The 27,887-nt window shown below is 41.1% G+C and overlaps 5 protein-coding genes across 5 annotated transcripts; 3 read left to right on the top strand and 2 right to left on the bottom strand.

Annotated features, from left to right (window-relative positions):
• Positions 1 to 1,013: 1,013 nt before the first annotated feature.
• Positions 1,014 to 6,514, top strand: elob (elongin B). Its single transcript, XM_082529236.1, is given in 5 exon segments — positions 1,014 to 1,212; positions 1,216 to 1,272; positions 2,218 to 2,352; positions 3,028 to 3,136; positions 5,253 to 6,514. Coding segments are annotated over 5 exon segments (459 nt in total). The 5' UTR covers positions 1,014 to 1,167; the 3' UTR covers positions 5,366 to 6,514.
• A 1,513-nt stretch (positions 6,515 to 8,027) lies between these two features.
• On the top strand, positions 8,028 to 10,368 carry LOC309705690 (putative nuclease HARBI1). The gene is made up of 3 exons (XM_082531610.1): positions 8,028 to 8,852; positions 9,303 to 9,534; positions 9,611 to 10,368. The coding sequence occupies exons 1-3, from the start codon at positions 8,514 to 8,516 to the stop codon at positions 10,327 to 10,329; spliced, it is 1,290 nt and encodes a 429-aa protein (XP_082387736.1). The 5' UTR covers positions 8,028 to 8,513; the 3' UTR covers positions 10,330 to 10,368.
• A 300-nt stretch (positions 10,369 to 10,668) lies between these two features.
• LOC309705691 (uncharacterized protein) lies at positions 10,669 to 13,683 on the bottom strand. Its single transcript, XM_082531611.1, has 2 exons — positions 13,319 to 13,683; positions 10,669 to 12,751 (listed from the first exon to the last, which is right to left on the bottom strand). The coding sequence occupies exons 1-2, from the start codon at positions 13,410 to 13,412 to the stop codon at positions 12,147 to 12,149; spliced, it is 699 nt and encodes a 232-aa protein (XP_082387737.1). The 5' UTR covers positions 13,413 to 13,683; the 3' UTR covers positions 10,669 to 12,146.
• Positions 13,684 to 13,818: 135 nt separating this feature from the next.
• Positions 13,819 to 21,493, top strand: armc5 (armadillo repeat containing 5). The gene is made up of 7 exons (XM_082531609.1): positions 13,819 to 14,711; positions 14,793 to 14,823; positions 14,916 to 15,026; positions 15,398 to 16,286; positions 16,383 to 17,155; positions 17,565 to 17,697; positions 19,638 to 21,493. Exons 1-7 carry the CDS (start codon positions 14,337 to 14,339, stop codon positions 21,016 to 21,018), a joined length of 3,693 nt encoding a protein of 1,230 aa, XP_082387735.1. The 5' UTR covers positions 13,819 to 14,336; the 3' UTR covers positions 21,019 to 21,493.
• A 1,450-nt stretch (positions 21,494 to 22,943) lies between these two features.
• cox6a2 (cytochrome c oxidase subunit 6A2) lies at positions 22,944 to 24,203 on the bottom strand. Its single transcript, XM_082531612.1, has 4 exons — positions 24,066 to 24,203; positions 23,640 to 23,706; positions 23,263 to 23,405; positions 22,944 to 23,162 (listed from the first exon to the last, which is right to left on the bottom strand). Exons 2-4 carry the CDS (start codon positions 23,704 to 23,706, stop codon positions 23,073 to 23,075), a joined length of 300 nt encoding a protein of 99 aa, XP_082387738.1. The 5' UTR covers positions 24,066 to 24,203; the 3' UTR covers positions 22,944 to 23,072.
• Positions 24,204 to 27,887: the final 3,684 nt, after the last annotated feature.

Here is a 27,887-nt window from a genome sequence, read left to right as displayed (position 1 = left end):
GCATGTCTTCAGACTGTTGGAGTAAGAGGACCCAGACTGGAAAAAAACAAAGTAAAACTTTCTTCTTTTTTTTTAACAATAATTTCACAAACAGCTGATTTACAAGTTTTCCAAGAATCAGTTGACGAGCCTACAACTCACTTCTGCTATTCTTATTTTACAGTAAAGAGAAGTGTGTGTTTTTCTGTCGCACTGTTTTTAGACACTGCTGACTCCTGAGGGTCAAGACAGAAAACCAAACCTCAGCTGTTGTCAGGTCAGTCATCCCACTCTGAGGGAAGGAAGGCGTGATGAAACAGTTTAAAAGGTGTCGATGTTACAAAACTTTACTTGTGTTGAATCCAAAAGGAGGAAGCTTCTTGCGAGATCAGAAAAAATCTGAAAAGAAATTAAGATTTCCTTGACCTACCCCAGATCTCAACAAAATAGATGAGTTCATTTATAAATATCCAGAATAATTATAAATATTTTAGATAAACACACACACAATCTTTGCACTTATAAAATAATTTTGTATTTGAACACTATTCTCATCTGCTAAAAACAGTATTTTTAACTCTAGTGACTGCTAAAACTATCAGCTGTAAAATCATCTACTAATCTGTCTGCTAACCATCGATGGCAGGGGTATCAAACTCAAGGCCCAGGGACCAAAATCTGGCCAGCAATGACTCCAACCCGGCCCACAGGTTAGCTTTGAACAATATTCAAGCAGGGCACTCATTTTAAGCTTTTAACCGTGCTTTTATAAGATTTACAACTTTTCATGCTGATAAGGAGCTCACCCATTCATACTACACCAAAGTAATTAAGTAACAGATAAACCGTTAAATGGCAGAGTTCCTGTTTCGCCCCACTTACTATGGAAATTTCTGATTTTTTGTGAATTAACAAAAGCATTGTTTTATTTTAAATTTTAATTTTCCACATTTATTTAAGCCCAGAGTTTCAGTATTCATGCTCACGTGTTGACTTTTGCAAAACAAAACGTCTCAGTGTGTGGGGGAAAAACGTGGTGCAATCCTTCATAAAACGGGAGCTCCGATTAACTCTGATAATTTAAGCAGTTATGAAGAGAAATAAGACATTCAGACAGATATTCTCCTGTTGCATTAGTTTGTGCATGCACAGAGTGACGGCGCTGTGCGCGCTGCCCTCAGCTGGTGGATGGTGGAGTTAAAGCGGTGGCTGTCTGATGCTGCTCTGAGCTCATAGTTGTCGTTGTGCAGTGCAGTTTTTCTCCCCACTGTGTGCAGCCAACCGCAAGAAATGGTGAGTGAGGAAAACACATACAGAATATAGTGGCCTGTTGACTACGAAAAACCGACTTTAGGTCAGCCGGCACACCCTCCCCAGAGCGGTAAAATGCCTGATTTGAGCAGCTAAGCTGGTCACAAAGCAATCACTCAGAGACGAATGTCTTTGTTTAGCTAACCTTTGCTAGCATTGGCTAGCTTCTCCTGCGTTAGTCAATACAGTAGCTCATGGTGGCTCGTTGCGCTATACTCTTCAAGTTGATAGCAAGTTAAGCACAGTGGGGTCCGATCAATGTGAACGAACTGACTGTTGTTCGAGATAAATCATCCAAATTTTTGTGGCTCAAATAGCCATCTAGCCGCACAAAAGCTAACTGGCTAAAGTTATCAGCTAACGCTGCCATGTATGTAACTTAGATAAAAAATGGTTGTTTAGCGTGAGCGGGGCTTGTTTTAAAAGTTAGAGGAGTTGAAACACAAACTGTCAACTTTATAGTTCAAGTCTGTGAAAACAGTTGATCGAGGAAGCCGCTACAGCTGGCGTTAACAGATGGCTGAAGCTTTGGTTAAAACTGCCTTAGCTAAGCTATGTGTCACTGCGGCTATTTAAAACGTGAGGTGTAGAGAAGTGACTTGGCTTACTCATAAAGTTACCAAAGTGTTCCCACACAGAATAACCTGGTTAAGCAGAGACTGTTTCAGTTTATAAACGCCCATCTACCGTCTGTTTGTTTTGCTCAAACTTTAACCAGCTTTTTCTCACGTGATAAATCTATCTGGTGATGGCACTGGATACGTTCTGTAGGCTCAACAGAGATGAGCAGTATCTGATATAAATGCTCAGAAAACAGAATTGAGCTTAATTCAGTAAGACAGGACGTGTGTTTCTGAGAATCAGGGTTACAGTGTTTATCACTATCATCACTATCTGATTTTCTCCTGTCACTTCATCTCACTGCAGGATGTGTTTCTAATGATCCGACGTCACAAGACGACCATCTTCACAGATGCCAAAGAGTCAACCACAGTCTACGAACTGAAGCGCATCGTGGAGGGCATTTTAAAGAGGCCACCTGAAGATCAGAGGCTTTATAAGGTGAAATAAATTACCTGGAAACCTTGTTAATAGTATTTTTTTAACCTTACAATTTTATACTCTAAGCAATGTCTCAAAAAAAGATTGTTAATCAAAATAATAGCTGGAGCTCTAATACCTGTCCTTTATTCACTTGACAAAGCTGTTCTCACAAAACGTGAATCAAAGTTTTCTTTTGTTACTTGAAGTCTCCCCTGAATGTTTAGCCCCAGCAGTCAGCGGACAGGAGCAAACTTATAATTTATAACTGAAATCAAGTGACAGTAACATATTTTCAGAAATTAGAAGGAAGTCCTACATTTCCTCAAGCCCCCCCCCCCCCCCCCCTTTCCCCTCTCAATGTAAAAGTGAAGTTGAGTCAATGTCAATTACAAAAAGCTTGTCCTCCATTTCAGTTTGTCAGGAAAGTCTAATCTTTCATTTAAAAAAAAAAAAAAAATCAAAGTTTTTACAAAGTTTAAATATTTTTACTTTGGTTCAGGTTCTATCTGAACACATCATTGGGCTTCCTTTTTTTCCTTTCCTCAAACTTTGGCTTTTTGTTGAGTACAAGCAGTCTTCACATCAGAGAACAAGGCCTCGCCATTTTCGCTTTGTTACAAAACAGTCTGTCCTGCAAACTTGATCCTGCAAATCTCTGAAGATGTCTGCTTCTTTTAACTCTTTCTTCTTCAGGATGACGTGCTGCTTAATGACAGTCAAACTCTTGGAAACTGCGGCTTCACAAATCAGACAGCCCGGCCTCAGGCCCCGGCCACGGTGGGATTAGCGTTTCGTCTGAGTGGTGAGTAGTTCATCTTCTAACCCACCTCAATACTAGATTTTACTGTGAGCTTATTCGCTTGATCTGAACTCAGGTTTAGGGAAAAAAAGATAACAGCCAAATTCTACATTCTGGATTCTGGTTTACACTAAGCAACTTGTCACATCGATGCGCTATACAATCCAAATTATCTCTAAAGTTCCAAAAACATACCTACCAACATTTAAGTTTCAAAATCTGGGAGTTTGTAGTTCTGTTGTAGCATATATATCAGGCCACAGACCGTGAGTCGTTTGGTATCATACCGCAAGTTGATGCTTGGGTGTGAAATTTGTGGTTTTCAGGGTTTTTTAACGTTATTTTTTTTATAGTTAACTCGGTTTCCCTGGGTCTTTTCTCGTGTGTTATGAATAAATCTTTTTTTTTTTTTTCTTTTTTTTGGGGTACCGGTACTGGTTTTATTTTGTTGTATTTATCCGCGACACCTTAAAGGGCGGCTCGTGAAAAGATTGTCGAACATAAACCGGTCCGTGGCGCAAAAAAGGTTGGGGACCGCTGGTTTAACGTACATGCACATATCCAAAATGTTGCTTTTTGTGAAAAATTTGTCCTCAAAAGAATGTACTACTAAAAAAAAAAAAAAGAGTCTGCATCAAGCAAAGATGAGCTGGTTCTGCTGTTTTTAAACAAGAAAATGAAGAACCGGAGATTCCAGGTTTGTCCAGTTCCGATAAGAAGGCAGAATTTCATGGTTTGGTACAGGAGTTGAAGCTGTATCACGATGTCAGTGGGGCAGTTTGAACCCTTGTTGGCAGAGTTGGGACCACATCTGAGGAGGCAAAGAAATCATTTCAGAGAGCCGACTAACGGCGTTTAGCTGTGTCTGAGCTGAAATTGTATTATGTTACTATTTGTGTATTCAGTATCGGTGTACATTTGGAGCTACAAGCACACTTGTTGGTAATTGCAGTGGTCTGATTGGTGACGCCTGTTCATTCACATGATAAAAATTGAGCTTGATCCCAAAAAATTAGTACTATAAAATTACGCAGTCGGTGGGACTGGCTGCACCAAAATGCTCGCAAGAATCTTTCACGCCCAGCATGTAAAGGCTTTAAGTACTTTCCTGAATAACTTTAATAGGATATGTTCCCACCACAACTAATGGGTAAGCAAAGCTAGTCATAGTTTGCTGTTTGAACTGTAAGTTATTGTAATATGTTATCCTCTTTCAAGCCAAATGTGAGCTATAACCACTTCTGTTAAATTGTCCAGCTTTTAAAGAAAATTGTTGCAACTTGTTGTCTACAGTTGGAAAGAGGCGTTTATATTTTTACAAGTTTTTGATTATGTGTTATTAACTCTGGAAGCTCGGTTTGGTAAATGTGTCCAACTTAGCAAAGTCCATCACCCTGTGTCACACACACTGAAATGGGTACATATGTGGCTGAACTCATCATTGTTTATGTCTTGCGATTTTACTGCGTCTTTGTAGTAAAGAAAGATGAAATGGTAAAAAGAGGTAATTTATTTAGAACTCAGCTGTGGTGTCTGTGTAGAGATTGGCAAGGCACATCCTTTGAATCGGGTTGCCAGTTTGTGCCGCCAGATGGGTTGAAATTGTATTTGGAGTGTGTACTGTGTGTGCATTTCATAGACAATCTGGCAAATTGGGCAAAGTTGGCTCAACGTACAAAACGTACTGATCCGTGTATTCCAGTTATTCATGGTAAAGTTTAAGAGTCGTGCAGGTTTGGGAGTTTTCTGAGAGAAACCGACTGCCGGGAGATGGTCTTAAAATACAAGTGAAAACAGGAAAAATGGGAATGTTGCCAGAAAAGATTGCCAGAGCTTTTCAAAGAGTTTTTCTTTGTCACTCAGGAAATGCCATTTTTTTTCCAGCGGAAGAAGGAAAATACTTTTTAACTTATTCAGTGTTCAACATTGGTCTAGTTGTCCAAAACAAACACTTTGTGACTTTTTGGCGTTTTAAAAACTGTTATTTTAAAATTCAGGTCCCCCTGGATACAAAATTATTCATTTCTTTGGATCTCCTTTCATGTTACTTTGATCTCTTTCCAGAATTTAATGTCTCTTTTGTCTCTCTCTGTGTTTTAACTTTCTGTCGTTCTCCCAGATGATTCCTTTGAGCAGCTGAGGATTGAGCCCTTCTCCACTCCCCCTGAGCTCCCCGACGTCATGAAGCCCCAGGATTCAGGCAGCACAGCCAACGAGCAGGCTGTACAGTGAGCTCAGAGGCGGGGGAAACGAGAGGGACACACAGGGGGTCGAAGGGAGGGGTTGAATTTTTGGGAAGTGATGCCTCAGCGGGTGAAGTTTTGCCTTGCCGACGACCGATCTTCAGCTGGGCGTAAACAATTTCAAACGCGGATTCCCCCTTGGTGTAAATGTGAGGGTGCTTCAAAGTGGTTCATTTTGTCCTGAAATCGGCGAACGCATGCTAGATAAATTGATAATTACACAAAAGACCCCACAGAGATACCTGACGGACTTGTCACGACACTGTCAGTCATCCACGGGGTTGGTAAAGGCTGAACATGAATAATTGTACCTCGTATTTAATGAATTCTAGTCTTTATTTGGAGTAAGGCTGATGCTGCCTTACTTGTGTTCTTTAATTTGCTGGCTTCAGAGTGGGATTTGACAAGGTGTTGCATTTTTAGGTTTTTATGTTTGTGTTTCTTTATTAAAATATTACTAGGATTAACTTTTTTGGGGGGTGGTTTGGATATGTGTTGCTGCAATAGCTTGGAGTTTGTGAATATCTAAGTTACTGAGACTGAATGACTCATTTGAATCTTCAGTACACGTCTTCAGGCATAGCAGCAATCAAAATTCAAGTTGTGGCGATTATTCTTTACTTTTCCCTTCTTAACATTGATGGAGACCTCTTCACCTTTCCTCAGCAACGATTGGTTGTAGCCTGTGACTTGCTTGACAGTCTGAAGTGAAGAGGTGACACGTCGTGGTTAAATTATGAGCTGTGCCTGGCTGCTTATTTTGCCTCCCATTTATCCCGGAACCATAGCTCATTTATGTCATGCTGCAGTTTGTGCTGTATTTTACACTGTTAATACCATAATGCGTATTATTTTCAAAAAATAAAATTGTATTAGAAATAAACACTTCTGCACATCAAAACTTCACATTATGGTGTAACACTGGGTCTCATGATCTAGAAACTTAATAATGATTACAAAAAAAAAAAAAAAGTCTGTTATTACAGGAAGAAGATGTAATGGCCTGGTGGGTGTGGGAAAAGACGCTGTTTAATATTACATTTAAAAGCATATTTGAAGATTGAGGCTGTTAAACAGTGGGATGTGATGATCAAAGTTGCACTTGTAACTGGTTTAACATTAAAAGAATTGTTTTTCACATCTGTGTACTGTTGTGTGTTTGTACAATTTAAAGTGATCTTTGAACATAGACGGTGTAAAATGTTGCCCACAGCCACTGTGGCCTTGATGAAGCCACGATGTTGGTGTTTTAGCAGCTGCTGTTAAAACACCACAAGCTACTTAGGAGGTCTGTACCGCACAGAAAATCATATTTCGGGAAATCTGACAAGTGGATGACTTATTTAAACACACAGATTGTAAAGCTGTTATGAATGACGAAACTATCCATAGGAGCCAAAAGCCATTGTTGAGCCAGGCTGTAAATCTGTGAATTTTAACATTGAAATCTGTTGAAGCCAGCTTTAGAAGTTTGATTTGATGAATTGTGCAGCAATTCATCAAATCCACAAATGGATTTTCCTTACAAATGTGCCACCATTTAAGGCAGGGGTGGGAGAACTCAAGGACCCGTGTCCTGCAGGTTTTAGATGTCTTTGATCCAACACAGCTGATTTAAATGGCTAAATTCCTCCTCAACATGTCTTGAAGTTCTCCGGAGGCCTGCTAATGAACTAATCCTTTGATTCAGGTGTGTTGACCAAGGGTGATATCTAAAACCAGGACACCAGATTTTGAGGCCTGGAGTTCCCCACCCCTGATTTAAGAGGAAATAAGCAGGCTGTCCGATGGTATAAGATTTATTGCCGAGAAGCGCTGTTGTAACAAAGGACTTACTTTATGTGCCAAGCTCATTTTTTGTGTTATACATCATGTAGCACTGTTTCTGTTTTTTAAGGACCAACGTCTTGCTTAATCTGGCGTCGTCCAGCACTGGGCAGGTTCTACTGGTGTGTATTAAATTGGCTTTCTAACTAATAAGGAACTTTATTCAGCCAGAATGTAATTTGGCAGGATATGTGTTGTTTACTCTGAATGATAGTAGGACCCAGAACTGGGCATTGCTTCGTCTAAAAATCTAAACCACTAAACTGCGAAGTGCAGTCTCTTATTTATCCTGTCTTTTAATTACTGCTATAATTATGGATATCAATCTTTTGGTTTTCTGTTATATAATGTTCTGGCTCTTTTCTATTTACCATCTACTTCACTGGAAAGCATCAAAATTGGACTGAAACAACCAAAATAGTGACGATAACAGAAGAAGTTGGGACTTTTTATTGCCTGTGGTGTAAATAACCTCCTTTTAGGAAAATCTTCTTGTTGACTTAAAAATAGATTTGACCATTCTTGTTTATTTTCACCTTTAACTTTCTGAGACATATTTCTTTAACGCAGTATTCAAATGAACAAAACAATATGTGACTGTAATTAAATATGCTGGGTCTACTTTCAAGAGGTAAATAAATCAAGACAAAAAAAGTGATAACTATCAACATTTCAACTTTGCCAGAGCACTGACATCAGAAACATCTCTGTACAAACTAATACAAACACTAATTTGTGAAAATGTTTGAAAATTTCTCAAAAGATATTTTTCATATTGCAGTCCAAAACCAAATGTGTATAATATTTATTGTGTTCATATTGTAAATACAAATTAACAATTTTTAAAGTTACACTAGTAAAATAATAACAGATTTTTTGATTAATGAACTTTCTAATAAGTATTAGAAAGGCTGCTTAGCAATCTCTCAAATCAGTTTTTGAATTGTTTTTTTTTCCACTTAATGTAATGTGACTTATTTTGTCCTTGTTCTGTCTCTGTATTGCTCACTGTTTGATTTATTTAATTTACTTTTTTTATTGTCTGTGTACCATTTTTTTACACTTCTATTTATAATGATGAAGAAAAACTTTAGTGTGCTCATACGGTCACTGTCTTTCAACGTCTCAGTGACTCTGCCAAAATTCCGACAGTCCCTGAAAGCAGCAAACATTAGCTAGCTAGCCAGCGGGCTAGATTAGCATAGTGCTAACAACAGAATAGGCTTGCAACTGCTTGAAAGGACCGGTGACCTCTGCTTGGCTTCCATGCTCTGAAAGCATCTTGTTTCTCTATCGCCGGTATTAAAAAAATGGATGTCAGTGAATGTGTTTTATCGGCAGGCAGGGCCGTGCTGGACATGGTGGAACGGGAGTGGCAGCCTCTGTCTGCGGGCGAGCTGGAGCACAGGCTGGACCAGGCGGTGGAAGAGATCCTGGAGTCACAGCTCCTGGCAAAACTGGAAAAGCAGTCCCATCGTCGTCCTCCTCCTACCAATACTATTTACGTACAGTTACTACAGAATCAGGTGGGGCCCCAAGTTTTACACACAGCAACAACATCCAGTCCGTCCGAGCAGGAGGAAGAGAAAGAGGAGGAGGCTGCAGAGTCCCAGGAGCAGGTTGATACTGTGGATAATCCAGCGATCAAGGTAGTTTTGTGGCTTTAGTTTTCCTCTGAGAAAGCGTTTTACAGTTTTCAACTACTATTAAAAACAATAGTGACAATTTTTGGCCAGTTTTTTTAATTTTCAAACTCAAATTTAACATGATATTCAAAAATCAATTAAAAAGAATTTGAACCTGAATATGAGATAAACTAAGGAATTTCTAAAGTGTACCAATCATGTATAACAATGCCTTTAATCAAATTATAAGCTCTGCATTTCATATGTTTGTTATTACTCCTTAATCTTATAACTTTTTGCTGGATTCATTTGTTTTATCGCACCAAAAAAAGTGGAAAATGCATCTTTTTCTTTGAGATGTGGCTGACATCCCAGTAGAAAACCAGAAACTCTGCATGATCCGGAAGGAGAATAAAGTGGATACATGCCTATTAAATACTGTTGTATTTTGTTTGTGTCTCTGTGTTTCACCAGTACATTTCAGACCTACTTCAAAGCTCCAAATCAAGGACACGAATGGCTGGACGGGCTCGCTTATCAATGTCCCACACTGTCCTCCTGTCTCTCACACTGCTGTCCGAGCGAGTCAGTTACCGCACTGTGTCCCGCCGCTTCCAGCTGGAGAAGGGAAACATCCACAGGATCTTCTTCTCTTTCTGCCAGCGCATAAACATGCTGGAAGAGAGGCACATCAAATGGCCAGCTGGTGTGTTAATTTGTTGGGTCATTAATCATATGTGGGCAAATTATGATGATGATAATATTTTCTCTCTGTTCTTCAGGGAAAGAGGCTGTAGAGGCACTTTTCCCATTCTCCAATCTAATTGGAAAAAAGGAAGTAGAAGGAGGACAAGGTGTTCCTCAGGTTCTGGGAGTGTTGGGACACACCCGGATCCCTATTCGCCTGCCTATAGGGAAACATGATGTGGAGAGCACCATACCTGAGGTGAAGAGAATGAAGATGGAGGCCCCTCCTGACTCTTGGTTAAACCTTGAGCTTGTGTGTGACATTAGAGGCCGGTTCTTGCACTGCAGAATCAGTAAAGGATCTCATGTGGACAGAGGTCGTGCTCTAAGAGACAAACTCAAACAGAACCCTGACCTAATGCCTTCCAGCTCCTGCCTTGTGGCCAGAGCTGGCTACCCACTTACTGATCAGATTTTTACCCCGTACACAGGAAGTCACGGACCAAGAGAGGCGCTCTTTAACAAGACGCTGGAGGAGCATTTTCAGATCCTAGATCAGGCCATTGCCGATCTGAGAGCCAGGTTTCGGAGGCTCACGTATCTGGATATTGGAAACTATGACCGAGCCAGAGCTGTTGTGCTGACTGCCTGTGTGTTGCATAATGTGTTTCTGGACCTAGGACAGGCGGTTCAAGGAGAGAAGGAGGAAGCCACACCCCAAGATGAAGAGGGGGAGGCGGATGACGAGGGTGTATGCAGACGTGACTCCATTACAGATTTTCTGTTTAAAAGCTTTAATCATGGAAACGCGTGAACATTTCAATTTGTTAATAAACTTCAGTTGTGCTCGTGATCCTGGCATGTTGCATTCATTAACATTTGAAGGTAGTGACTGAACCCCTAAAAACCAACAGCAAAGGTTTCCCTGAGGTCATAGAGCGAGAGCGGTGAAGGGATCTCTGTGGGAAAATGGGCCTCCCTCGCTCTGAGACTTCAGTAAACACATTCCAGGTTAAATTGAACACAGCATTAAATTTATTATGTAAATCACTGTCAATATTAAGAGTCAAAAGAGGATCATCCAAGATGTGCTCATTAGGTAACAACTTGTCAAGCTCTTCACTAACCAGAAGGTGACACCAATGTTTATATATATTTTTAATACACGCTGTAGTGTATGCATTAAAAACAGTTACTAAGGGAAACCCAAAAGCATAACCTAACAGGGATGGCGGTAGCTGCCAACCTTAATATGACAACAAACCAACTTTTCATTAATTTAAATGAATGACACTTTATATTACACAGAATTCATTCATCAAGAGTTTAGCTTTTTTTTAAATTTAATCATCTCCATAGTGTGGTGTTAATGCATTTTCCTAACACACAAAAGATCTATAGTCCAAGATTGGGAGGAAGGCGTGTCAGGACTGTCACCGCGAATCAAATAGACTGATACGGCAAGGCCGGGATGGTCCATTTGGTAAAGTAAATCTGTTGGGCATCTTTATTGGCCTTTAGACAATAATTCTGATGGCAAAAGAACCAAATGGGACAGGCGGGAAAAAAAAGGAATGGCACTGCGTGTAAAAATCTGGCAAGTCAAATATGTGGATCTACTGCGGTGACCCTTTGTGAATAAAGGAGCAGCTGAAAGAAGATTACTCTTAATCCTTGACAAAGTTAGTTATAAGTAAATTCTTCTCTGTGTTCAAATCAGGCACCTGGTAGACAGGAAGACCTAAAAAAGAGCCTAAATTTAAAGTTTAGAAACCACAATAGCATGAAATGTGTTCTGTCATGAAAGTATCGTCACATTATATGTCGCAAAGCGCTGTCCCATTTCTACTTTCCTCAGTTAGAGCCCTTGCAGTCTCACACACTCAGTCACCTATGAGGTGTTTAGGTCTTCTCCCCCTGCATATTTCACCTCTAGCTTGAGCAAGTTGTCATATTAGAGTAGTAATAAGAAGATGCACGGGGGTAACTTCCAGTATTTTTTGTACCATTCTCTAAGGTAATAGACAGCCAGAGCCTGTTTCTGTGCTAATGCTCACACTGCATTATTGCTACTTATGCTAATAATTTGTTTTAAAACTAAATAACTATATGTGCTGGAAAGATTTGCAGGAAGCTTTCAGCATAAAAAACACACAACAGAGACAGAGTTATAAACAAAGAGTATCTTATTAATACTTTAACATTTATACCAGTATCTTCATTAATCCCATTACTGAAATCTGTATTGTATTTGACTGCTTTTGGCCCGGCAATGGTTACTTTATTTACGTACAGTTTATTTTCGTACAGTTCTTTAACAGATGGGGGTGGATTCCCCATTTGTGTGTACTCTTCAACTTCATCCAAGTTTTCTATTTTGGTATAAAAATAAAAGATTCTTACATTATTTTGAGCACCAGGAGGAAAAAAGAGACAGGTTTAAAGAGAACTGTAATCTGCCTGCTGTGTTAAAGGTGAGTCTGGCCTCATACTGTACACCTGCTAATCCAAGCTACTCTGTAAACTGTAACGGTAAAAATGTGAAAAAGTCTACAAACATTAGACATTGCAAACGAGCTGTTCTTCTCATGCAGTGTTGGAAGGTCTTGGTAATTTCGCGTTTCCTCTCTCCTAATGTCCATCCTTTGAAGTCTGTGTGCCGTTCTTCTGAGCCAGGCTGGAGATGGCTTGGGCCAGGTTGTTGATGGCCTCAATTTTTCGCTCCTCCAGTGCTTTCTGCTGCGCCCACATGTTCATCTTCCTCTCCTGCAGCTCCATGTACAGCTGCAGGACATCCTGCGGAGGCCTGGTGAGGCAGGGAGCAGCTGTTGCAGGAGGCGTAGGGAGGATAGGGGTAAACCTCTTGCTCGCTATAGCTTTTCCTACTTTGGTCCCGCTGAGTTTGGCCCTGCGCTGGGCTTCGATCTCCTCCCTGCTCTTACCCAGGACTTCGTGCATAGCTTTAAAGAACTCCCAGTGGACGCTGGTCACTCCCAACCTCTTGGCCCTCTCTGCGTTTTTTCTGTATGTGGCCAGCATGTTTCTCCACTTGAGATCACATTCGTACGCCTTCACAGTGACATCAGTGACCTCTGACTCCCTCAATTTGGCATTGACCTTCTCTGCAACCATTTCCCAGAGTTTCTTTTTCTTGCACACTGGCTGGTCAAAGGCCTGATCCATTTCAAGCCGGGTATTGACTAGATGCCATGTAGCCTGAACTGTCCAGATAAATTCTAGGAGTGAAAAAAGGTAGATGATCAGATCGACTGCTTTTTTTTGGAGTTATTAAAGACAATGCCTTGGTCTACAGTACAGTTTTTCTTAAAATGCTGAACATCATGAGTACAACTACAACTGCAATACAACTACAATTAAGTTTTTCTGCGTTATGGTATACTGCACTATATTTTGGATGCATATCTTGTTCTTGATCTATATTTTAAAGCTATAGTCACATATTAAGTTTAAAAATATAAATAAAACTATTCCAATAATAATACTAATAAAACCAACCATAAAATAATGTACCGGTATATGATTTTGTATTAAGTACTACATCAAGTACTTTTATTGTAGGTACTTTGTATGCTTAACTTTTACTTAACTGAAAGGGTGTGTAAATGCATATTTAGCTACATTGCAAAGCAGTTTTTATCGAATACAAATTTTGTGCAGTGCTACTTTTAATGCAATAAACCAGGTTGTTGTTGTTCTTGCCCCCCCCCCATTCTCATTCTCCACCCCACCCCATACAAAAAAAGAAAAAAAAAATCCTGGAAACGTTCCTGCTGAGTACTAACCTGCTTTTGTTTTATCCGTATCCACACTGGACACGACCGTTTCCTTTCCTTCCACTTCGGAGTTTTGAATCACAATTGTCTCGATTACCTCCATCTTATTAAAAGCACAACCATTACAGTTAAAGTTGTTTTTTTTTATTTACTAGCGGTGTATCTATCGCGGAATTTAACAACATCCAAGAGTCACCGATGCCCTCTCTCGCGTCGAGAAAGACGATGACTATAACAACGTCGCTTGGTAGCTTGGAAATTGTAGTTCATTTTGGTTATTACGCCTATTCTTTTTAGTATTCTGGACTAGCGGATGAACTACAATCCCTAAACTCTTTGACTCTTTTAACGTAGGCTACGATTTGTCGCGATCATGGGGGGTGTAGTTTTTCAAAAGGATGGTTCGCATAAGAGGAACTGGGCGCTATCAAATTCGAACTACACGTCCCAGAGTATTTTTAACCGACCCACCTCTTCACTCCCTGCTCCCTCCCTCGGCCGACCCTGTTTTGTTGTTTGGCTAAAGATGGCGTTAGCGGCTAACCCACTCGATTGCAGTTTGTTTCACAAAAATTATTCGGCCAGTGGTAACAAAACATTGATAAAATAGAGATTTAATTCGTCATTTTGTGTGTAAAAAATATATTACACCGAGAAAATACACGTCCACTTGGTCGATTAACGTTTGCTTGGCCTTCTTACGATATAGGCCAGTTTTAAAGGGAGCGGACCGAAGCCGTCGGAACTCCATATCCCGTCGGGGAGTGCGGCGTCAGGCGGTAACACTTTCCTTTTTCATGCTGGTATCTGTAGTTCTTACTACACAAGTCTCTTTTTTCCGGAAACTTTAAAGACAATGAACTAAACCAAGAGTTGAGTATATCTAAGTGGAAAGGACATGGTATATAATTTCTCGGTGTTTTACTGGAAACGTCCAGTGATGCCTCGCGGCGCCTGTGATATTTGTTTTAATTGAGGAGGACAAATTAAAAATAAGTACACCTGTTACCTGGAAATCCGGGGGGCCATGGCTGCAGAATGTGACAGAAAAAACCCGAGAACACCTTCCAGGGAAGGACAACCATCACCAGAGTCTTCTTTGACCTGGTGCTTGACTCACATCTCCAAATCTGGATCGGGGTCTGAGCGTCAGGGACAGTCAGGCTCAGGCGGTGCCAGAGAAACGGACAAGAGGTCCAAAGTCTCCCAGTGGCGAGCGCTTGTTGCTATTAGGACGCAGCACATCAAGGGCGGCAAGGCTGGCATTGCCAGATTCAGAGGTCAGGGTGGTCTCCGGCACCTGTTGGATCTGATTAAACACCCAGAGTGCTCGAGGAAAACTCTGGATCTCGCTCTTAGCATCCTGGGCAACTGCTGCACTGAGCTGGAGACACGAATAGAGGTGAGACAAGAAATAATAGATGAGTTTGTTTATTAAAGTCACTAACTTTTAAAATGTTTTCCTACTTTCCTACAATATCAGGTGCGTAAACTTGATGGGATAAATATTGTAGGTAAGTGGTGATTTATTGTTATACTATATATTATACTTTTTAAATTTAAGCAATCTTTATCATAACTTATATCTGAAAAATGCCTGTTGTAGTGGACATCCTTAAGAAAAATGTGTCACTGGAAACAGTCCTGAACCGAGCAGCCCGCGCTTTAGGGAACTTGGCCATGGATCCAGAAAGCTCTGCACTCATCCACTCTGCAGGTATGTCTGACCTGCTTCTGTGTGTCACATCCACCTTTGTAACTGACAGCATTTAAAATGAGCTTGAAAGCTTCCAAATGGGCTTTTTTAGTTGTAGATATATTAAAATAATAATAATAATAATAATAATAAGTGCTGTAACAGACAGGCAAAAGTAGAGTGCTCAAAGGGCAGATTTAAAGTCGATCATTAAGGTCAAACAGGGGAAAGAAGACAATAAACAAAAAAACTGAAAGCTGATAACCAGACAGTACAAAGATATCACATGTAATGCCATCACATAAAAGCAAGTCTATCAAAATGTGTTTTCTTTGACCTGTGAATCTATATAATTTCTCCTCTGATTATAAATCGTTCTTATTATCACACAGGTGGTGTTCCTCTTCTCCTTCTCTGTGTGTCTCTTTCATCTGCACCGTCCTCCCCCACAGCTGCTCCACCCAAAGATGCCTGTCCCAAACTTGAGTGTGCTCAGTCTGCTACTCGAGCCCTTCTCTACCTCTGTGATACGCCTTCTAATCGCCTTTCATTGCTCACCCAAGGGACCCTATCTGCGCTCACCCCTCTTATTGCACCAGAGTATCCCCAGGGGTTGAGGCGAGCAGCTCTCAGGACTCTCCATGAGCTCACCCGGGGCTGTGGTGTTGAATGTGCCAGGGAGGTGTCTCGTTCCGGGGTCCTCGCTCAGCTGGGTGTCATGGTGACAGGAGAGTCTGGTAAACCCTTTGAAGAGTTGGCACTGAAAACATTAGCCAATATGTGCTCTCAGGGTTGCCTACGCCCTCTCGTGGGGTCACTGGGAGTCATCCAGAAGTTCACAGAGGAGGTTAAAAGGGACCCACTGAAGTCAGGACTCTTCCTCAAGGCTCTGTGCTTGTGCTGCAAAGAGGCCGTGAACCGGGCCAAGGTGAAAGAGAGCGGCGGACTGGAGGTACTGATTGGCTTTTTGTCGGCTCATCAGAGTCATCCTCTTTCCCGTCTCGCTCTTATGGCCTGTGTAGACTTTGTTTTTGATGAATCTGCCATGGAGCAGCTGCAGGAGTTGGGGCTGGTTCCTCTTCTTGTTGCACGGCTAGTTGAGCTCACCAGAGGAGAGGAGCCATTGACTGAGAAGATGGACGTGAGCCTCTCCTCTAGTACGTCTCCCACCGAGCTCCTGTCTTCATTATGTTTTGATTCCTTTGATTTTCCTCCTCCCGAGGGACACAAAAAGGAAGAATCTGGTAGGGAGCAGGGCTCATCCAGCTTTTTAAGTCTCAGGTATGGAAAAAGGAAACTTATTTTTTAAAATTTAGTTTTCCCAATGCACTGTTTTCTTCTGTTTGATATTGTTTACAATTTCATTCCTTTCTCCAGGTCCTGGTTGGTGTCTGAGGGTTTGATAGCTTCTGAAGGGGACCTTCTAGATTCTTCTAATGTTGATGGAGAATGGGGGAGTCTTCAGATCCCGCCATCTTCATCACCTCAAACCCCTTCCTCAAACCCATATTCTAGTTCCTCTCTTAAAAACTCTTCTTCACCCAACTCAGCTATTTCTTCTGCTTCTAAAAAAGCACCTCACTCTTCGCCTTTGTCTTCATCATCATCAAAAGTCACCAATCTGCCTCCCTCCATTACGCTCTCACCACAAACCCAGCCTAGTTCCTCCACCATCTCCTCTCCCACTAAAACAAGCCAAACCCCCGTTTCTCCATCCAAGTTTTCATCCCCACTCAGACGCAGGCCGCGGGCTCAATCAACAACGTCTTTGACTAAAGTCACACTTGAGACTCCTCCATCTGTGCCTCGCGCATTAGCTTTCCATCACCCTTACCACCCCGAACCCTGGACGCCAGAGTCACCCATCCTGCTGCTGCTGTCGCGCTTCTCCCACGCCACCGATCCAAGTGCTGCTCTGGTCAGCTCAGGTGTCATGTCCGGCTTGCTCTTTTACCTTACCCAGCGTGAGGATCCCAGCAGCAAGTGCTTCCGCATGCTTTGCCGGCTGAGCTGCAACCCGAACTGTTTGCAGTCGCTTCTCCGAACGGGTTCTGTAGCGCTCATTCGCCACCATCTCTGCCAGAGAGAAGAAGGATTTGAAGGAGGAGACAGGCAGACGGACAGAGTGAAAGCCAAAGTTAAACAGCTTGGTGAGATGAACACAGTCATGTTAAAATAAGTGAAACCTTATACAAGATTTAAATAATGCACACATAAGTAATTAAATATGCTCACAGGGTAGAGGTGCAGTGTTAGTCTTTTACATTTAAAATCTGCTTATTTTGCTTTATTGGAATCATTTTTATTTGAACTGAGAAAGCCAGGCTACAAGTGAAATGACTCCTAACAAGTAACCCTGAACTTTACACGGATACACTGAAAATTCAACTAATTCAATTGCTGCTTGGTCACATTTGGTTAACTACAGGGACGATATTGATTCGCTGTTGATCAGAATTTATCTCAGGAACCGTCTTTTGTTCGATCAAATATAATATCTGGTCTTTTTGTTTTTTTATGTAAGACTAAAGAGTTTATAATTGTGTGCTGACTTTGCAGGTGTGGCCCTTCTGAATAACCTGCGTGTCCAGTGTGAGTCTGGATTTGGCTCTGGGGTTCTTGCACATGTGATGCTGTCTGGCTCTGACTCAGATAAGCTGAACTGTGCACTGTCTCTGCCTTTAATCAGCAGGTAATTATTGGATGTATACTGACAATGTATTCATAAAAAAATACTAAATGTATAACAGTAGGGCTGCAAGGATTTATTGAGTATTTCGAAAAATTCAGTTCTAAAAAGTTCTCGGCACACATTCTTTGCTTCGACACTTCGTTTAAGGCACGGCCCTGTAGCGGAACATTGTCACCATGGAAACGTGAGCGCTTCTCCCAGACTTGTGACTTAAAAAACAGACGTGCAATACAAACATATTTAGGAGCAGCATGTGAAAAAAAACAACAACTCAGCTCCCAATTTTAAACAAAAACACAGATGACCCAACAGCAGCAGTGATGATGCTACCACAGTTTAATGGGGAGGCGGAGTCTGTTTACATCCCGCGAAGAGCAAAGAGGCGGAGTCATTACGCGACGGTGAGCTCAGGTTGATTGAAAGAAAACGTGTTTCTCGTGTCCAAAACAGCAGGCTCTTCATCAAACCAACTCATCAACAAACTGTGATATGAAGAAAAACTATCTTTGTAGCTGCTCCATTCACCGCCATTTGTTTTACACAGAGAAAAATCTGCAGCAAGCCTCCAGGAGTTGTATTAAAATATGCCGATGAACTGGTAACTTAGTCTGATACCAGACTAGTTAGATTATACAGCTCGCTGACGGCTGACGGCAGCTGTCCTTTTTTACATGGATGCGAACAGGGGTGAGTCTAAACGGGGGCATGGTGTGCACTAGACCATTTATTTCAAAGCTTATGTTACATTGTTCAGATTCAAAGTGAAATAATCTGAAATACTGTCTCAATTAAATTGCGTTAATATTTAAAAATATACAAATGAAAGCTTTTTTTTCACAAGCCAAAAAAAATGTACATGGGCCAGTAAAACTCTGAGCCACTGACCCGAGGGATCTTAGGTTGGATGGTGAATGTTAATGTTCATTATCTACACCATCATAACCTCTTGTGTTCAGCAACACAAAAGCTTTGCATCAATGCACGGGGCAAACTTCAAAATATTCAGATATGCTTGCTTCTCTTCGTTGCAGCCACTACATTTTCCTTTTTCCTTACAGACGCAAACTCAGTCATTCACTTGCACACTTTAACACATAAAAACACATATAGAAAAACTCAAAAAGCCTTCTAAGAAGACAGTAAAGATTCATGTTTTATGCCTTAGTTTATTTTGCATATTCATCTTATTTTATTTGACTATACTTGAGAGTATTTTTTAAAATATATTTTTGCATTTAAGACAATTTTTTAAATTTAAAACGTAAATAAAAAGGGTTTGTTTTGTTGACGGATAAGACAAAAAACACGGGAACACAATGAGCAGTTTGTTTTAAAAAAACCTGTATTTTGTTTTCCGCATTACTCATTAATAAGACAAAAATATTTCTACTACTCGATTAATCGATGGAATAATTGATAAATTAATCAATTAGTAAAATAATCGATAGCTGCAGCCCCACATAACAGTAATCTGTGATGAATTTTGAAGTAGACCAAATATAGTGGATTCTATTCTACTTGCATTATATTTCTGAAATATGGAAATCATCTATCTGAAACAAGCTGTTGTAGTTCTTCAACCTTTACACCAAATATCCTCAGACTGCCTGTTTCTTGTAAACAGAAGGCTTGAACAGCAGGCAGGCGGGGCTTCTGTTCTCTTACCTGCGTGCCTGAAACAACTATATTAGAAACTGCCAGACATCCTGACATCTTGTAGATCAGATAAAGAAAAGCCTGAAAATAAGCTTACTGTAGTGTGAGGTTTTTGTCTGAGGGATTACTTGTACATATGCTGACCTTATTATTTGAAACAATTTCCTTCTTGAATAGGAGTATCCATCATTGTAACAGTGTGTATATGAGAGGGAACAAAGAAGGTCAGAATAGACAATAAACACTCACTATTAATGTTTTTACCTTTTCTTTTTCTCGTACAGCAACAAGTCACTGCTGAAGAAACTTCTTCTGGACAGCGGCGGGCTGCTCTTGGCCCTGCGGCCCCTCAGCTGTGACGACGATGATGGTGCGGACGAAGACCACCCTGCTGAATGTGAAAGACTGCTTTCTGACTTTTTGAATTCTCCACATTCAGGCGTGACCTCACATCTCCACTCGCTGTACTTCTCTCTCCTGATTGGATGCCTGTCTGCTCTCACAGGTACCATTAAAACCGAGCTCGACAAAAAACATTCAATTTCAGTTATAAGACAGTCGATCAGTAGCCTTGGTCATTTTTCTCCGCCTCCCTCTAAAAAAGCTCGGCTAGCAGACACGTGCCCTTACAGCATCTCTAACTTTGATCTGTTCTTGCTGCTGGATGATGGGACCCAGGTCCCAGCCTGCAGGGAGGCTGTAGCTGGGGTTGAGGGCACAGGTGGGGTTGGCTCTGAGTATTTCAGGGCCCTGTTGAGAGGTGGATTTGGAGAAGCTCAGGGCAATTCAAAAGAAGCTATCCCCATTAAAGATGTCAGCAGAGGTGCATTATTACCAGTGCTACATTATCTGCATGGATGTCGCTTTACTAAGGGTGAAGAAACAATTAAGGAAAGGGAGGAAGGAAGGAAGAGTGGACAGTGCCAGATTTTGGACAAATTGGTGCTCGATGGTCTGAGTCTCTATGAAAGCGAGACAGAGGAGCGCTCGGAAGGAAATGTGGATTTCCAGAAAACTCCGTTATGTGAGATGATGATTGGAGGTTGCAGGTTTTTGGTAAGTGAGCTACAGAGAGACTTAGAGGACCTGTGTGTGTCGTTTCTCCTGTCCTGCTGTCCGAAAGCCGCTAATCGGACTACAACAGAGGCCAACGCTGAAAAGGATGCATCCAAAATGGACCACGAGTACCCCGAGTCTGCTGAGGAAAGCCTGGCCAATCGAACGTCAGAGCTAGAGCTGACAGGATTTAAGATGCAAACTGAAAAAACAAAGAAACCAAATTCCCTGCAACAGACAGACGGTAAGAAAACAGTGGACAAATCAGTCAGTTCAGAAGAGCTGACTTTAAGACCAAAGAGCTTGATTAAAGATTCAGAGCAGCTTCCTAAATCTGCGGCTCAGGGCTCTCGCTCCTCGGAAACATTTGCTGAAGGTGGTGTTCTGGCTGCTCTGCTGCCCCAGTTGTACTGGTTTTCCCAGCGGTACAGCTACCCAGCACTGGGCCGGGCTTGCCTGTCCTTGCTGCTGGGCTGTCAGGACTGTCCTCGGCCCTTCCTGTCCTCCTCCATTGCTGGGGACTGCCTTCGCAGACTGGCCAGAGAAGCTGACTGTGCAGAGACTCTCAAACAAGATCTGTTAAGTTTGGTCTCCGTAGCTTTGACCTGAGCAAGGATCGAAATACTGATTGATCACATAATTTAAAGGGGCACAGCGTGAGTTTAAGTGTCTAGAGTTTCCATTGTCATACGTTTAGGAAGCACATGGATTATGTGGTTTACAGCAGCATGGTTACCTTAAAAAATGCTGCTCCAGCACTTACAGAAGGAACTGCTGATTTATGTTGATTTATTTTGATCATTTTGAAGAATACATTTCTGTTTAGCTTGGATGTAAATGTAGCACGTCCCAGCATGATGTACATCTACTATAATTTACTGTTGGTGATTTTTTTTTTATTTTTTATTTTAACCGGGGAAACGTTAAAGCAGATGTCTGTCATGCATTTGATAAAAATAGCTAAAATTATGAGGTTGGTCTGAGAGCCAGTTGTTGGAGATGAAGTGGAATAGCAGATAAGCAACGTATATACATTTCAAATGGCTCATAAATTTATGCCAGTAAATATATTGGTGGAACATCACTTTGGTCTCAGTTTCTTCTTGTGGGAGGGTGTGCGTACACAAAAAAGGGAAAACCTAAAGCCTTGAAAGTTAATTGATGACTCTGGTGTTTTCAGGGTTTCTGCTACTGCATTGCAAAGTTTCTGGGGTTAAAGATTTTTTTTATGGGTAAAAGAAGCAGGCAAGTACCTGTTCAGCTTTTTTTTTTTTTTTTTTTGGACTGCACGTAACAGTTAACAAAAGCATTCAATGCTCTCACATAGATATAGGTATACAGTACTTTCTTTTCATGTTTGAGGTGGGTGATTAACCTCCCACTGTCTTTGTTTCCTTCCAGTCCAACATTTGTTTTCCCCCTGAAAAATTATTCTGGTTTTTCAAAAAGTGGTTTCTACTAATCAAATTATCTACCTGGCAACACAAGGAATTATACAAAATTTTGTAGTGCAATTTTTTGTCAGTGGAGTGGGAATCTGAGGACCTGCAGGCAATCAGGATATTTGGTTCTGACCAAAAGTTCTCATTATTCAGAATCATATACATTATATTAATTGATCATAACCATTAATTCGTGAATGTGTAGATCAGCTGGAGAAGATTTTATTTCTACTGCTGGATAGCTTTATCAATAAGCCAACATAAAATAATTTCTAGTTTAAAATCTCCCCAAGTAAGCTTTAAAATTGATGCTATTTTGCATTTATAATATAATGTAGTAGAAAGCTGTGTAACAGAGGAATAAAACACAAATACATTAAGATTGTACTAGAGTAAATGCATTGGGTTAGGTGGTGGTGTTGGGCATCGTAACATCGCTCCAGTCCAATGGAAGTCCAGCCATACGTGCATTTCAGAGGCAGCCCTGCTGTTACATTTATCACTACAGTATAATTGTGCAGCGCTGCAGACAGAACAGCTGGAGAGAGGGGGGTGACACCGGAGAGTTAACCCACCTCAATTAGGCTAGTAAATGTCAAGTTAACCTAACTGTTGTGACCAGGCTCACGGAAACTCAGCATTCTGTGTTTTTAAAAACTGGTCATGCATAAAAGTTTTCAGTCGGGGAAACAGTTGCCAAAAATTTTATGTGGGCTTGAGTTGGCGTGAAGCAACGTGCCAGTGCAGTCGTCTGGATAGTTTGTGGAAAACAATGCACCTTTATGACACGGTGGAATCTGCCACCGAGTCAGGTCACTTATGATACTTGATGCTACTTATTGTTTAACAATAGGAAAAAACTGATGTTTGATAGAATAATAGTTTTATATTTAAAGCCTGATATATGTTGGATTTTAATCTTTCTAAATTTGGCACCCCTCATGGAAAAACTCAGTGCAATCTGAAATCACATCGGTCTAAAATGTAAATACACTTTCATCACAGCACCACACACAGACACATATTTTGTGTATTGATTAAATTAAAATGAGCACTTCTCCAATTTAAAAAATGAACTGGCACTCATGGTAATACAGCACAAAGTGGTTTTATTCCTGGCTGTCTACTTGGCCCCTCAGCCGTTTTAATTAAACCAAGTAGACTGCAGACCGGAGTTTGAAGCATGCAGCAGGATAGAGCCGAGAAACTGAGCCGATCCTTTCAGTGATGGGAGCTCTCGTAGCCGTCAGGCAGAGGGTTGGTGTGCGGGTTGTGGAACAGACTGTGGTTTCCATCTCCCCAGGGAAATTTCTGGAAGGGGACATATAGTATTTTGGAGAAAATGATATTGAAAGAGTGAGCATTTATAGTTAGAAATGGTTGTTAATTAATACATTAACCAGAGACTCACCTTGGTGCGGATACGCAGGTGAGAATATGGCACAAATTCGAGCTGTTCATGTGAGTGCGCCTGGGCCTTCATGTAAGCATTGGCTATGCAGACACTAACCCCAGGAAAGGCCAAGACGATGGTCAGTATCTTCCAGGTCTTTGCTGTCCGAAACAACAGAAATACACAAGTGAAGCACTTGTTAAAGCACGAGGAATAAATCACAGGACCTGCCTCACTATTGGTCAGTTTGTGATTATTTGCCAGAGCAAGGATAGCTGTCGGCTCTGCAGACATTTCAGTTAATGTTCAACTAAAAAGTAAATGTGCCTTAGTTTTGATCTCTAATGGGGAGGCTTTGAACCATTATGGTATTTAGTTATAAAGGACAGGCTGACCTCCTCCTTCATTGCCTGAATGTGACGCAGCAGCAAGCACCCGGCGAGCGGCTAAGGCGGCCGACATCTGAACAGGTGGAATGAGAGAAAACAAAGTTTAATAGCAGCTGTAGATATAAAGAATGCACTTTTTACACCAGAGTGCACGTAGAAACAGACAGAATCTGACTATTGGAATTTTATGTGCAATATAAAAAGTAAAATGAAGCAACATTTAATTATTTTAATTTTAAGAAGAAATTAAAGATCAGCTGAAAAGAACATGCAGTGATAAGGTTATTTAAACCACGTGTGTCATGTGCTTTAGTACCAAACAAAGTAGCTACAAAGCACGTTTGAGCAAAGGCCTACCACTGCTGGTGTATGTCCAGAATTTTGACAGCCCCTTTTTCAGTTAAAATACAGTAAAATCTGGTAAAAACTTACTGTTCCTCAGGTAGATGGTGCTCAGTATTCGTTATTGTCCTCTTATTTTTATATCAAACCAGTTCTTTCTCCTCCCCGTTTGTCCTTCAGTCTGTCCTAAGCTGAACTCTTTGTCAGACTCCTCCCCATTTCAGCCTGACGCCGGGCCAAGAAACATTTATATTTGGTCAAGTGCAAAGGCGGGCTGATATACATGACGAAGGGGATAGGAAGGAGGTGCTGCAGAGCACATTCAGCCTGCATGAGAAGGGCTCAGAGTTTTTAGATATAAACAGTGTGTTTGCTTTCATATGTAGTTTCATCCGGAGCATAGCGGTGAAAGTGAGAGAGACACTGGTTCATCTGTGGGTCGAAGGTTCAAAGTAGTCTGGAGTTTATTTACACTTAGCATTATATTCACATCAGTTTACATCAGCAGTTTACATACATCGTGCACATGCATGCACTGGTGATTTGGGGGTTTTAATGATCAGTTGACATCTGCAGACATCTTTAAAAATAGGACTCGAGTGCACACATTTTAATTTATCTGTGTATTTACAGTGCTGTGAAAAAGTATTTGCCCCTTTCCTGATTTCTTTAAAAAAGTGGTTTTAAAATGGTGATTTCATCTTTTAAGAGAAGAAAGACATCCAAACCTGCCCCTAAACCTAATAACTGGTTGTGTCACCGGTGCCAGCATGAACTGCAATCAAATGTTTGGGTTTTCTAACATGAACGGTGTGTTTAAGGTCATGCAAAAGCATCTCAATCAGTCTGGACTTTGACTAGGCCACTCCAATTTATTTATTTATTTTTTTAAAGCCACGCTTTCTTCAAATCTCTGTCCTACGTTCTCCTTCAGAATTTTCTGGTAAAGAGCAGAATTCATGGTTCCAGCAATTACAACAGATGTCCAGGTCCTAAAACGGCAAAGCAGCCCGAGACCATCACGCTGCACGACCATGTTTGAGTGTTGGTCTGAAGTTCTTTTTAAGAACCTCGCGATAAGTTCAGTTCTTTTTGGTCAGCAGTGGTTTTCTACTTGGAAATCTCCATTATTGCCGTTCCTATTATTGAATCCTGATCTCTGACTTTAACAGGTGAGGCTTTAGGCAAGTGAGGCTTGCAGCTCCTTAGATGATATCCTGGGTTCTTTTGTGACCCGGGTTATCTTAGTCTAATATAAATTTTAATATTAGACTAAGATGATGATCTGAAACATCTAAACAAATATGCAAAAACGAGAAATCAGATTCAGAAGGGAGGCAAATAAATTCCTGTGGCACTGTAGATGCTACTGTTGTGAACACTCTTCTTAATGCATGGAAAGTCTAGCATCCTGAGACTCTGAGCATTAGAAACAGGAGATTAGTGGAGGATTAGCTAGCGTCAGAGTCACAGTCCAGGATAAAAACACAAAACATCCAGGAGTACAGCAAGAAGATGGCAGATGAGCTTCTCCAAGAGTGCCTCAGGCAGCAGTGATGATGAATAAGAGAAGGTCCTGTCATGTAAGACCAAGCATGCATGGGATGTACCATCAACAGACAGGAAGGAAATCCTGCCAGTGGTTAGAAGCACCAGATCCACAGAGGCAGGACTAAGAAGATGAGAGGGAGCTTTTATTTACTTATGTAATTCTAGTCTTTTGGTGTCATTATATTGGTACCTCAGACTGAGGTGTGCATCTTTTTGATAGACTCAAGGAAGCAGCAGAAATATCATCCTAAATCCAAATGTACGCACACCAGGTCATAGATGCAGTTTAATTTTGGCTCTAATCTACTTGTAAAACCCTTCATTAATGTGTTAGGTCTTAATTGACTCGTCAGAACTTAAGCATTAAAGGTCAAGAATTGTCATTAGGAGTTGCTGATGAAACTTCCAGAGCTTAATAAATCCTCAGAGTCTTCAAATCTTGCCATAACAAAGGACGACCATTGAGTTGAGGCTCAGATTGAGGATCTGTTAATGAAGCTAATTAATGCCTTCAAAAGCAGGCTATAAAAAGACATTAAGGTGCTTTCACTCTGTAATTTCCGGCGTCCAGAATGTCATTAAGAAATGCAGTTAAAGACGAACTGTGGAAGTCAAGACAAGATCTTAATGATGAAGAGAACTTTGAGATAAAACTGCAAGTTTGCTGAAAAGAAAAGCCCCAAACTGCTGCAAGCCTGGTGTAGCATCTCACGTGAGTGGTGGCACACGTTTCCACTCATGATTACAGTGGGTCCATGTGAGAAAGTCAGTAATAGAAAACCTTACCTGTGACATCATGACAAAGGTCAGCTCTAGTCCTCAAGTAAACTTCTTGATGAGTGGATAAATAACGTTTAAATCAAAGTTCCTGGCCACAGTTAGAAGCATTTGATGAAAAAGTGCGTCTATTCTGCTGCGAGATGTTTGGCAGTCAGTGCACAGAAAAAGAGCAGACTGTCCAGCAGATGGGGTAGTGCTGCTGTGAAAAGCAAACTGTCCTTAAACGCTCCTTTAGGCCTCCTGTGCTGTTGCTCTGTAATGTTAAACACTTTCATTTCTGCACTGAACACTACTTCCTCCCTCTGAAAGTTCAGCAGTTTCATTAGAGTTCATTAGACTGCTGCAAGTTTTGTCATATGTATCGATTTTGGTTGATTTACTGCACACAGCTTGGATGCCGAATGGTGTTAACGGAGTCTGTTTTACACCTGTGTCGGGTCATAAATCACATTTTTTAAAAACTTTTTTAACATTAAAAAATATCTCCATAAAAAGGTAGCATCTCCACTTTGAGTTCTCCTCTCCATGAGTGTTAATTTGCGATTTTCACACTCAGTAATGGCTTTGTCGTCTCTGTTTGGACGGCTTCAGGCTGCAGAGCAAACAGCAGCGAGAGCCAGCGGTGATGTCAGCCAGACATGCAAGCATCCTGTCTGAACGTCTAGCACTTGTGTTATTTTGGGCAGAGGTTAGGCGCCATCTCACTGCACACACTGAGGTTTGCATGTGCTGCAGCTGTGCTGAAGTTAAAGCGGCCAAAACTGCAGTCAACCTCAAGAGATGTTATTTCAATCGCCCACTGACCTATCAAAGCTCTGCGTTGATAAGTATCTGTAAACAGGCATTCAAATCGAAACAAAATGTATTCGGTATAGAAGTTCACGATTCATATGAGTCTACTGTTGCAGAACTTTAGACGCTCCAAAAGTTGTGCAAGAGAATCAGATTTAACAAATTAAACTAAAATATTACATATATTACATTGTTTTTGGTGTTATCCCCTTTTTTGTTATGCAACTGTTATTTATTCAGGTGGGCAGAGTTTAGTTCATATTAAAAAACCCTCTCGGTTTTCACATTTTTCTGCAGCTCTACTGTACTTTACTGCTTTAGATCCATGGAGGTGGCACCAAGGAATATGAGATCAGTTTCTTGGATGGTCCGTTTACTTTGATCTCAAATGTATCACAAAAACAACACAAAACCCAGGGAGTGTGGCAGTTTGGCAGATTTAATTTGCTTTTTGTGATGTTCGTTATTATGAATCACACTGGCTTACGTGGCTGTTCATTTATGTTTTCCTCTAGTGCCATCATAAGGTTGATAACTTCAAAGAAATAATAATCCCATTAGCCTAAGCTGCACTACTGCGATACTGAGCATGGTCAAAATTACTCCTGCTTAGCAGCGCTGTGCCTGAATTCTCACTATCTGAGCTAAGTGTCTCTCCAGCATTGAACACAGCACCTTTGTCTGTAGGCAGGATGAAGGACAGCTGCACGCAGATTGAACTGATTCAACAGCTTTTCTGCACAAGCTTCAGGAACAGCGCCTTTCAGTAGTGTGTGTGGAGGCAGCCAG

The sequence above is a fragment of the Aulonocara stuartgranti genome (genome assembly GCF_965226115.1).
Source record: "Aulonocara stuartgranti genome assembly, chromosome: 4".
Taxonomy (NCBI): domain Eukaryota; kingdom Metazoa; phylum Chordata; class Actinopteri; order Cichliformes; family Cichlidae; genus Aulonocara; species Aulonocara stuartgranti.
Note: the sequence above shows the minus strand (reverse complement) of the source record. Positions and strands in the feature narration are given on the sequence as shown.

Coding starts and splice junctions, on each gene's coding strand:
- LOC309705691 (XM_082531611.1), bottom strand. CDS start 13,412: ATGGAGGTAATCGAGACAATTGTGATTCAAAACTCCGAAGTGGAAGGA. Junction 12,752..13,318: donor TACGGATAAAACAAAAGCAG/GTTAGTACTCAG, acceptor TTTCACTCCTAG/AATTTATCTGGACAGTTCAG.
- armc5 (XM_082531609.1), top strand. CDS start 14,337: ATGGCTGCAGAATGTGACAGAAAAAACCCGAGAACACCTTCCAGGGAA. Junction 14,824..14,915: donor TGATGGGATAAATATTGTAG/GTAAGTGGTGAT, acceptor TGCCTGTTGTAG/TGGACATCCTTAAGAAAAAT. Junction 17,698..19,637: donor TCTCTGCCTTTAATCAGCAG/GTAATTATTGGA, acceptor TTTCTCGTACAG/CAACAAGTCACTGCTGAAGA.
- LOC309705690 (XM_082531610.1), top strand. CDS start 8,514: ATGGATGTCAGTGAATGTGTTTTATCGGCAGGCAGGGCCGTGCTGGAC. Junction 8,853..9,302: donor TGGATAATCCAGCGATCAAG/GTAGTTTTGTGG, acceptor GTGTTTCACCAG/TACATTTCAGACCTACTTCA. Junction 9,535..9,610: donor GCACATCAAATGGCCAGCTG/GTGTGTTAATTT, acceptor TCTGTTCTTCAG/GGAAAGAGGCTGTAGAGGCA.
- cox6a2 (XM_082531612.1), bottom strand. CDS start 23,706: ATGTCGGCCGCCTTAGCCGCTCGCCGGGTGCTTGCTGCTGCGTCACAT. Junction 23,406..23,639: donor TTCAGGCAATGAAGGAGGAG/GTCAGCCTGTCC, acceptor TGTTTCGGACAG/CAAAGACCTGGAAGATACTG. Junction 23,163..23,262: donor ACCTGCGTATCCGCACCAAG/GTGAGTCTCTGG, acceptor GTCCCCTTCCAG/AAATTTCCCTGGGGAGATGG.